The 12364-nt window shown below is 29.9% G+C and overlaps 1 protein-coding gene across 1 annotated transcript in view; it reads left to right on the forward strand.

Annotated features, from left to right (window-relative positions):
• Positions 1-9461: 9461 nt before the first annotated feature.
• The window catches only part of LOC111393088 (glutamyl-tRNA reductase 1, chloroplastic-like), a 4604-nt gene continuing 1701 nt past the window's right edge, over positions 9462-12364 (forward strand). Inside the window, exons 1-3 of the mRNA XM_023018489.1 lie at positions 9462-9947; positions 11048-11289; positions 11960-12359. Of these exons, the coding sequence (XP_022874257.1) occupies positions 9632-9947; positions 11048-11289; positions 11960-12359 (958 nt within the window). The 5' untranslated portion in view covers positions 9462-9631. The remainder of the gene's footprint in view (positions 9948-11047; positions 11290-11959; positions 12360-12364) is intronic.

Here is a 12364-nt window from a genome sequence, read left to right on the forward strand (position 1 = left end):
ATGATATGAAATGTGTGGTTGAAAAATGAAATTTTTTTTATTTACGTGTAATATTATTTTAATAAAGAATGTATGGTTGAAAAGAAGTGAGAGAAAAATGCGTTTTGAAAAAAATGGTTACCAAACAGGGCCTAAATCTAACTTGCACTTCTTTATTAACTCAATAATGTTAGAATCATTTTCTGTAGGCCCAAACTATTTTAATTTTAACAAAGCAAACTATTTTAAAATATTGATTTTTAATTTTTTGAAGTACTCAACTAATTGTAGGATAATGAATCTAATTAACAAACTCAATGTGAAAATTAAATTTTTTATTGTTTTAATCGTATTTTTTGTTTGTTTGTGTGCATTTATTTATTGCATTCGGTTCTATCCCGCTGACCCTTTACTTTTTCTGTATTGATGCTTGGGTTGATTTTCAAAATATTGAGTTTAATAGCTTAACTGAAGTATTATCGGTAACTGTTGAAAAATAATTAAAAATCTGAGCAATTAATTTTTACTTAACAAGTTTTGACTCAATAGTATTTACCAAATAATTAGATTTACGTAATTAAGAAAATGAATTAATCACTAAGATTTGTGCTATAAGATATCAAGTAAAGGATTGCTGAATTACACTTATGTACCCCAATTATGAACAAGTCAACAACTACTGCAATCCCGACCAAACAGGGTTAAATCTTCATCTACGGTCTTTAAACTTTCAACTCTCTAATCTTCTTTGTTATTGTGGACTGTAATTTGTGAACAAGCATCTCAAAGCCAAATTGAGAATCACAAGTTGTGGAATTGAGCCAGACGAACCAAAAAACGCAATCACTCTCTTTATGCAAGTGGCATCACCAAGGCAACAAAAAATCTCCGGAACACACCCCCAACATATTTTTAGGGTACCGCTATATTCACAGCTTTTACATATACATTCACTTTTAAAAATATAATTATATTATATTTTTTTTCTTATATAAATTTACCTAAATAGACATATATAAAATTAAATAAAAATATATCGTTCTAACTTCATGCACTAATATTTATTTTCATAAATTCTTTTAAATTTTTTATATTCTTTGAATTTGTGTTTAACTAAAATTTTAATAATAGTAAAATATCACGTTCATCTAAAATCATGAAATCCTAATAATAAAATATCATCTTCAACGAAAATTTAAAAATAAAATTCAACACATTATTAGAATTATAATTCTTTTATGATATGAAAAATGAAATATTATTTTTCATGCTCTTTTAGTATTGGTTTGACAGATAAAAATATACAAGAAACTTCAAAATAAGTTTCAATATATGTTCAAATATTCTTACATTAGAAAAGAAAATAAACTTAAAATTATCAATTGAAACACAAACAATTAAAATTATGAGCTTGTAAGCAATACACACACACACACACTGTCTTCATCTAAAATTATAAAACCATAATCATAAAATATCATTTTCAACAGAAATTAAAAAAAAATACATTATTAGAGTTATAATTCTTTCATGATATGAAAAATGAAATATTATTTTTTATGCTTTTTTAAGTATTAGTTTGACATATGAAAATTGACGAGAAATTTTAAAATAAATTTCAATACCTGTTCAAATATTCTTACATTACAAAATGAAACAAACTTAAAATTATTAGCCAAAACACAAATAACCAAAATTATGAGCTTATAAATAAAAAAATAAATAAATAAAGTTATTGACATGTGATTTGAAGAGGAATTTGTTTGATTGTTTAAGCAGCATACTCTTGATAGAATACTATAAATTCAATAAAGGAGATTTGCTACCTATATTAAACATTAAAGCATCGACATAACAATATAGAAAATGAAAAGTAAGAACTAGAATTAAATGTTGATAGTGGTTGGATGAAACAACCAAAATTATGAGCTTATAAGCAAAAAAAAAATAATAAAATAAAATTATTGACGTATGATTTGAAGAGGGATTTGTTTGGTTATTTGAGCAGTATACTCTTGATAGAATACTATAAATTCAATAAAGGAGTTTTGCTACCTTTATAACTAAACATTAAAGCACCGAAATAACAATATAGAAAATGAAAAGTAAGAATCAGGATTAAATGTTAATAGTGGTTGGATGAAAAAACCAAAATTATGAGCTTATAAGCAAAAAATAATAATAAAATAAAATTATTGAAATATGATTTGAAAAGGGATTTGTTTGGTTGTTTGAGTTGTATACTTTTGATAGAATACTATAAATTCAATAAAGGAGATTTGCTACCTTTATAACTAAACATTAAAGCACCGAAATAACAATATAGAAAATGAAAAATAAGAACCATATTAAATGTTAATAGTGGTTGCATGAATATAATGATTTTTTCTTAAATTTTTGAAATTGTAATAGGAATGTGTTTATAGTGGGGTGCATATATAAAATTGGACTATGCTAGTCTGCCAGTATCATTTGCACAGATCCTGATTAGACTATGAGAGGATGAGAATTTTTTTTTCCCTTAAAAAATGGGTGTGGATCCCCTTGTTTGAGAGATAGTTTGGCCAGGGTCTTTGCAAATGATCCTGACAGACTACATTTTTCTATAAAATTTGTAGACTATCATTTTCCTATAAAATTTGTATGGATGTTTAATGTTTAAATGAAAGAATTTAATAAGGACAATATTAGAACTTAATGTGGATGAAAATAGTAATTTATTAAAATTTTAACATTTTAATAGGAATTTATATATAATGGAAAGCATATATAAAAATTGCGGATGTAAATAGCAGCACCCTATTTTTATAGGGCTAGGATTTTCTTTCCTAATTCTACGTAACTTGAGATTTTATTTTGGCCCCTTCTACGCCTGCAATTCTTGAAGTTCTATAATTAGTGTAATTACGGCAAGAATTCTTACTAAAGCCACCAAACTTGTTTGATCGAACTTATATAATTTAAGTTATAATAATTATACCCAATCAAGTCAATCTACGATTGCTTAATAGAATTATTAGTTTAAATATCATATCAAGTGAGAATTATTTTTTGAACGATTCTAGTCCTACTTTTTGTTTTTGTTTTTTTTTTCTCAATATGTATTTAATATATTTAAACATTTGTAGTTATTAATTCTCAATTAATTAACATTCATGTTTATTTAATTAATATTCATTTTCATTTGTACATTTTAGTGTTATTAATTCTAATTATAAGTTAACTAGAATTTCACATTTAAGAATATATTTTATTATTCATGTCCATGTACCCTAATTAGCATCCAGTTTTACTAAATTGAAAATTAAATAATATTCATTTAGTATAAATTATTTAATATTCATTGTCACGTATATATTCTCTGTTATTAGTTCTAAATTAATTAACATTCATGTTAACTCATGTATCGTATTTGCTTTAATCATTTGAACAACATTTCATGAATTATTTTGCTAAATATTTAGTTACCAACAATGTAAATTTGAGAGATAATTCATTTTACTCTAGTGATTTCACCCCAAGATACTCAATTACAAATTGGAATAAATACTATAAAATCCTTGTTCATGCGTATATTTCTTGTTATTAATTCTAAATTAATTAATATTCAAATTCATTTAATTAATATTCATTTTCAAATAATTACTTTTACAGTACTTATAAAAAATTTCAAAATAACATGCAACGCAAGTCCCAGTGTGACTTGCTCTACTAAAAGCAAGAAATTGAAATATCAAATTATATAAGGTAATAGAAGCAATGCAACTTAAATTCTTTGTGATTTATATAATGACTTGTTAACATTATATATTATTTCAATCGAAAAACGAGTAAGTACATAATCGTTTTGCCTTTCTAATTATTATAAAACTTGCGCGTCCATAGTTTTAATAGCTTCTTGGTGATACAATCATGGAATTAATGATTCGATCTTATTCAAATATTGAGCTCAAATTTAAATTGCTCTCAAAAGAAAATAGCCAAATGACTCGTTAACCTACCGAACAAGATAACGGATTCAGACATGGATACATGTTCAGTACCTTCATTCCTATCAACTCCAACATACTCACTCTTTGGAATATGAAAGAACTTCAAGTATACTAATAGCAATCACAAACCCATACCAATTTAGATAATTAGTAAGACAGACGTTTATAATGAATATATAGCACGATCCCACTATAAATTAATAAATATTTACTTCGTTCTGTCCAGGAACTTTTAGGTGTCCTGATGTCATTACTCTCAAATGGACAATAATAGTGGTCAAGACAAACCGTGTACCCCCAATTAGTAGATTAACTGACAAGTGTCAACCTAATCTAGCCTATCTAGGACAAATTGTTATCGATGGAAAAATGTTTTATTCATTTTACACTTATCTATGCAAGCAAATCATATTATCACAATGCAATCAATGCACTTGATATCTTATTCAATTTTGCAATACATAGTTTAACCTCAATAAAGGGGTGTTTGTGCCCCATTATTTGTGAATAAGATATTTATGGAATAGTGATTGACGTTGAAATGTATGGTTAAAAAAGAAAGAAATTTTTTATTTGCGTGCAATATTATTTTAATGAAAAATGTGTAATTGAAAATTAGTACTGCAAAAAAAAAATAATGTGATAGAATAAAGCCTAATTAAAAAAATATTCATTAATTGACCAAAAAATGCCATAAATTACCGTTATATTCTAAAAGCTTCTCCAATAGACTCATTATTTTTAAATAGTATATTCTATCATCTGAAGAGCATTTATTAGAGAGTTAAAATTTTAAACTACTAAAATAAATTCTTTATACTTAACACTTAATTGTACTACTCTAAAAAATATATATATTTATTATTTTCTCTATTTTTTATTTTAACTAAATTTTTAAGATTATTTTATTATTTTCATTCAATGAAAATTGAAACACTTTAAATACATTTAACGATAGAGAGTGAGTTTGTCTCTTCGAATTTGGAGAGCCAAAATCACTGTATAAATTAAAATGTTAATCTAAAGAGTCTTTTAGGTGCATAATTTTAAATGTTGACTCCTTAAAATAAAGAGCATATCATGTTTAAATAGTTTATTGGAGATGCACAAATAATATTGAGAACTTATCCCAACATCATCAATAAAATAAGTCAAGTACATCCCATTATGATCATTTATAATAAAATATATGCAAATTACTGAGGGGTGTTTAGTGGGGGATTTTAAGCCAATTAAAATCAATTTTTAGATCGTTATTTTATTATTTCAACCTTTATTTTTGAATTCTTCTCTCACAGGTAAGATCCACTTTTATTTCTAACGATCAAAAAATCAATTTTTAAAATCTCTACCAAACATTCTCTCAGTATAGTTGTTAATAACCTATTTTAATTATATGGATTGAGTGAAGATTAATAATTATGTCAACCCGCATAAAATAATCTAACAATTATCAAAGTGAAAATCGAGTTTTTATAATCTAAATATATACAAAAGATCAATTGATAAATTGTCTCAAGTGTGAGTACACGAGCTCCGACTTTTGTATATAATTAGTAACTAGGGTAGGAGGGAGGCATGAGCCGGGGCCAAGCTCATTTAGTTTTTTAGGTAAATTTTTTTGTTCTTTTTGACTCCCAGACAATAACCAAATCTCTGTTAAAACACGAGAAAATAAGTTTCATATTTTAAAACTAAGTGCATGTTTGGCATTGATTTTTCATCCAAAAAATCAATTTTTTGACACTTATTTCACTATTCAAGTCGTCATTTTTTATTTTTTCTCTCACAGGTAAGATTTACTTTTCTCTCCAACAGTTAAAATATCAATTCTCAAAATCACTATGGAACAACCCCTAAATTTTGTGCAAATAAGATTAAGCTTTGATTAGTGAAAGTTAAAGATAAAAACGAAGAACAAATAGCTGGAGTGGTGTATAAAGGAAATTCAACTTAAACCAATTCCAATGGCTACACCAAATTGGTTTAAAAGTCACAATAAAAATTGGAGTAACCATTGAAGATGGTCTTACAGCAAATTGTACACCAAAGTTTACTTTAAAAATTATTTATTTTTCTTCAAAATCATTTACAACTATATATTTCATGAAAACCACATATTTCACCAACTATTATCAAAATCAACTATTTTATTTTTATTTTTATCGACTTTATTTTTTTTTCCTGATACTCATTTTCAATCTCATATTTTATGCCATCCACAAAGTTTATAAAGTTTCCAACTATACGTTTCATCAAGATTTACTATAAATTTGATTTTTATTGAGAACCAAACATAGGCTAAAGCCTCATTCGGCCTTCATTTTCCTTCTCATTCTTTTTCTCTCTTTTATTTTTAATTACACAATCTTCCATAAAATAATATTATACGCAAATAAAAAACTTTTTATTTTTTTTTCAATCACACATTTTTCAAAAAAACACTATTCCAACGATTAAGATTTGGAAGGAATGGGGGCTAAATCTCAAGTGGCACCGTCCACTACATTCACAAGGTGGAAATGGTGGGCAATGGCTGCCCCACCCGGTATGTTTTCCATAATAGCCTTTGACCAAGTAATTTGTTAAAAAAAAAAAAAAAAAAAAATTATCGTGTTAGAGTAAACTGATGAAAAGACTGACTTCGTTTTCAAATTTCAATTGAGCCTTGTTTGGATTTTTATTTGTAACTTAAGGATATTTTTGTCTTTTTACCATATTTCTATTTTTGTAATTATATAACTCATTTAAGGGCGTTTTAGTCTTTTACACAAGAAATGGCTATTGTGGTGAATGTTAGATTTTTATGGTTAAAATGGAAAATGGTTGGTTTGACAAAGCTATACTTAAAAGTACCCCCATTCACAAGGCACCTCAATTGAAGTCACTTCAATATTTAAGATAAATAATTTACTTTTTCATGGAAATAGATGACAATATAACTTAATTTCTAGAATTACTGGCTGGTCTTGAGCAAGTATTTTAAGTTCACATGTTATGATTTATATACTTTTGCACATAAACTAATCGCACGGCCCATAATTATATTAATCATGTAGGACCCCTTAATGGATGTTTAGTTTATATACGATGTGCACTTTAATAATAAAATACGAAAAATTCTAACGAAAAAAACAAATGATGGGTTCAATTAATTTACAATTTTAAAAAAAGGTTGAACCCCAACCCTAAGGGTCCTCCATCGCCCCTGCCTTGAAGTATCGTGAGTGAGGTAAATCACAGGATATGCCTCCAAGAGTACATGGTGGAAGGCTGCTTGTATACTTGCACTTACTCAAGAGCCAAATCCATATTTCAGGATTCAAACTCTTGACGCGGCAACCTCAAATAAAGTTGGATTTCTCCACCCTCTCCTTTTACCACTTGAAGATGTGCCCTGGGGGCTCAATTAATTTACAATTTTACTCAGATGTTTGGTTAGGAATACTTGCAATTCTTACAAAAAGTTTTTCACGAGAGAGTAAACACATGAACATTTTGGTTACTCACATGGTCTGAAGTAAGTGGCACGATTTGCCTCATGGATCTTCTTATGAATATTAAAAAGAGTTTGGGCAAAAGAAAACATTCATATAAACTAATTATATTAAATCAGAACGTTCTTAAAAAGGTTAAGTTAATATTTGTCGCCATTTATTGAAATTAATCGGAATATTATGCCCATCTTACGCCTTCAATAGAAAGATTAATTCCATCTAAACATAAAAAGCATGTTATTGATGAAATTAAATGAATAGAAGAATCATCACTTTAGCAGTTTAAAGTTTAAACTTGCAAAAAAATAAAAATAAAAATAAATAAATAAATAGTACCTAAATTTTATACAAGGTATAGATCATGAGTGAGTGTCATTTCTATGGTCCTTGCATATATACTCTATCATTAAGAAGATTGTCTAAAATTTTGAATTAAACTACTCAAATTGGAAAATTTGACAGCACTGATAGGGTAAACTGTGATTTGTCTGTTTTTTTTAATAAAAAAATTCATCTTTTAATGAAAGTTTTGTCTGTCACCATTTTCTATAAATTTTTCCTGTTAAGTGGCATGATTGAATTTTTTTGATAATTTTAGTCATGAAATAGAAATATGGCCCCATATCGAAGTCTTTTCAACGAAGTTGTGGTAGAAAAAGACCCCAAAATCTTAGCACGCAATCTCCATCCCTAGTCTTCACACTTCTTCACCTCTTCTCATCTTATTTTTTCCTTCCACAATCGCATTCTCTAATTATAATTACCTTTTCAAATATTTTTAGTCTAAAATATGTTCACTGAGGACCATCACCCTTGTCACTCTCTTCTTAATTCGTTCCATCAATTTTTTTGAGTCCTTATTAACATTTAAAAGTTCAGGTCGAAAGTGTAATGGTAATTGAATCAAGATTGAACCGAAATAATATCAAAATTTCAAACATAAAAATTCTTTTAATCTATAATCAATCACGTGAATAATTAACCTAGATTTATCCTAATCTTTTAACATCCAATTTTAAGCTAGTCGAACTGATTTTTGGGTTGATTTTTTATTTTCTTAGTTGAACTAGTCAAGTCATAATCAAATTTCAAATACTTTCATTTGAAAGCAATGACCCAAAAAGGATTATGAAAAAATCTGCTTTAAAATTTTCAAATGTAAAACTTGATTTGTTATTATTTTCCCATGTATTTGTTAAATACTCGAATTTCCAATGTAATTGGATGATGATGATGATAATAATTTATAATAAGTAAATCAAAGGAGATATTATCTTAATCACTTTTTTTTAGTCAAATTATCTTAACCTATGCAATGCAAAGCCAAAGTGAGGCATCCAAAACCCTTAGATTCTATTGCATAAAGGATAAATTGGCAAATCTTGGAATATTAAAAATAGCTAAGAAGTTGATTCTTCATGTTGTATGTTTGTGTTGAATTTTCAAAATATGTAGAACATTTACATCTAGCGATAGAAAATTTAACGATGTTGTATGGGAATCACAAACTTTTAATCCACACTAGAAAGAGTACAAGAAAGATCTTCAAAATTGGTACGAACTAGGATTTGGAAAACGAAAATCACAAAATTGACACTTTAAGAAACCATAAACATAATTTTCATGATAATAAAATGTAACGTAGAAGTCTAGATATATATCTTAAAAGATAAGCGTGACTCGTAATTTAATGAGTTCACAAGTTTTAAAAATTTTGAAAATATATTAATTGTACTGAAAAACATAAATAATTACAAGATTACGATTTACGAAACACAATGCTTAGTTTCTAAATAAAAGTACAAATATATTAAATATTCCAAAAATTTATTTTTGGGTATAATTCTTGAAATTAACAAAAGAAGAAAAGAGAAAAAAAATTTGTAACTTGGGGTGGATCCCATTGGCGGAGTTGCATGGTGTTGGTGGGCGAGAGTGGATAAAACGTGCTCTCTATTGACCAATCAGATTTCGAAGAAATCCAAATAAAGTAAAAATTTGAGCCATCCTCCTCGCGAAGATCGAAAGAGCCGCATTTGCACACCACAAGCCCACAGAATCTATGAAGCCCATAATTCCCTGTTCTCGATAATTTCGGAATTTACGGTTTTGAGATTTTTTTTTTTTTTTAATTTATCGAATTTTGATTTGGAATTGCTGGCTATGGGCGTTTCGAGCACGTTTGCAGGAGCTAAGATTGAGACTTTGTTGGTCAGCAACACGACATCGTCTTCAATGTCAATGCCCGCCTCGGCTTCTCCGGCCTCGACTGGGCTACTCTGCAAACCGGTTGCGGCTGTGGCTCGTGTCAAGCGATGTCATTTGATTAAGAATAAAAGGAGTAATTCCAGGATCATTAACTGTGAGGTTGCGTCAGATGCTTTTGTTCAGACCATTGGCCAGAAAGTGGATTCCAATAATGTGCCTTCGGCTTCCAGTCTCTCGGCTCTGAAGCAGCTCAAAACCTCTGCTGCTGACAGTAAGGATTTTTTCTAATGCAACGTGTTTTTTGTTGTTTCTAGAGTTTGAATTCACTCCTTCGAAAACAATCCGACAGAATTACCTGAATGCAAGAATTGATCAACAGGATCCAAAATTGTAATTCGAGCCCACCGACTTCACGATGTGTCCTTAAAACGAATTTGCTGCCTTCAATGGTGCTAAAGGCGTCCAGCAATCGTTTTCCAGGATAGAACGAATTTTTCGTCTCCTACGGAAGCAGCACTGCAGTATGTAAGAGTTCCAACGAACTCAACGAAGTGTTTTTTACTTCGAGACAATATCAGAACGAGAGAGAGGAAAATAAGATTCAAAGCACAGAAAGTTTGCAATGAAAATTGTGTAAATTTTCTGGTAGAAAGGCTGGCTATTTATAGACTTGTTCGTGGCCAATAGGATATAGGTCTTCCCCCTTCCAAAGACTATTGGTACCCCTTGGGGCCCAAACCCAATTCCAAACTTCCACCTTATAAACCACACCAAAGTTTCCTAACTTTCCTATGTGGGATAAGTGTTTGGCAAATCAAATTCTTCCATAATCCTTAGTTTATGTGGGTTATTTTAACACTCAATATTTCATTCAATTTTAAATGGTTTTCGATAAATAAATATATCACGTTAATCATCTCGCGGAGTAGAACGTGAATATGCTAGGTCCCGTATTATTTAAAAGGTGGGTCCCACTGAAATTTGGGCTCAAAGTTGACCCATTAAACCATTTTTTCCAACATTTTTTTGGATAATCTGGATTAATTCATTTGCTCTTGATGATTTGTGGTTGCACTTTCATTTTAACCTTTTAAATTCTTTATTGATTCTCAATTTGATTAAAGTGAGTTAATTTCAAGCTTTTAGAGTAAAAGTTGAACTATGCAGTTTTGTGCAGTGCTCTGCGCCTGCGGCACTATGTAGTAACAAACATTCCATTTGAGTTTTTGCCATTGCTTAAGTTGGATTCATGACTTTGTTGACACTATAACCCCCCGTTATTTGGAAATAGTTCTTCTTCATTTTAGCATTTTTCATGAGTATCTCTATGTATTTGATGTTCCTGAAGCTATGTATTTGGTGCGATTTAAGGATATACAAAGGAAAGGAGCAGTATCGTTGTGATCGGGCTCAGTATCCATACTACACCGGTTGAAATGCGGGAGAAACTTGCTATTCCTGAAGCAGAGTGGCCAAGAGCTGTTGGAGAACTATGTGGTCTGAATCATATTGAAGAAGCAGCTGTTCTTAGTACGTGTAACCGAATGGAAATCTACGTTTTAGCCCTTTCTCGCCATCGGGGCATTAAAGAAGTTACTGAATGGATGTCAAAGGTAATAATTTTTATATTACTTTTTCTTTTGTGTTTTATCGAGAACCTTGGAGTTTTCTTATTCGATGGTAAATTAAATCTGTTAACTCAAATTTAGAAATCTATCACGTAGTTCATCTTGCTCAACGATAACACAGCAGACAAGAACAACTCCTTCCTAATAGATTTGGAGTATGCTATGTGAATCATCTTCATGACTTTGCTGGATTTTCTAGAAGATGCAACTACAAGAAGTCGTGTTAGTTTTGGTCTATCCTCTCTTTTGAGACTTGCTCAACCAAGATCATGTCACTCTTATGCAACAGTGTCTTAAGGCCTATGCAAAACATTTCTCAACCACCTAAGTCATTCTTCTCCCAATCAGGCACCACTCCATTGTTCGCATTTTCTCATTAACATGGCAAATGGTGAAATGATCAAGATTTTAATAGCTTCCCTGCATGTTAAATAAGATGCTATTTCTTCCCTTTTGGCTTCTTCACATCTCCATATATGCTATCTCCTTTCTTTTTTGCAGCAGCAAAACTAGATTTTGGAAGGATTTGGAATAAAGATTCTCTAGCCTGTATTCTTATCCTATGTGTTGCATATGTATTAATCATCATATTCATTTTTACGAAGATACAGTATGAATTTTGTGTTCTCATAATTGAATTTTTATGGTTTGCCAGATTAGTGGAATTCCTGTTTCAGAGATTCGTCAGCACAGGTTCTTGCTGTATGACAATGATGCATCACAACACCTGTTTGAAGTATCAGCTGGACTAGATTCCTTAGTATTGGGAGAAGGCCAAATCCTTGCTCAAGTGAAACAAGTTGTCAAAGTTGGACAAGGGCTTGTGGGATTTGGGAGGAACATAAGCGGCCTCTTTAAGCACGCTATCACGGTTGGAAAGAGGGTTAGAACTGAAACGAACATTTCAGCAGGGGCAGTTTCCGTAAGTTCAGCTGCTGTAGAATTGGCTTTGATGAAGCTTCCCGAATCCTCCCATGCCACTGCGAGGATGTTAGTGATTGGTGCAGGAAAGATGGGAAAGCTTGTGATCAAACACTTGGTGGCCAAAGGTTGCACTAAA

This window comes from Olea europaea, chromosome 4 (assembly GCF_002742605.1).
Source record: "Olea europaea var. sylvestris chromosome 4, O_europaea_v1, whole genome shotgun sequence".
Lineage (NCBI taxonomy): Eukaryota > Viridiplantae > Streptophyta > Magnoliopsida > Lamiales > Oleaceae > Olea > Olea europaea.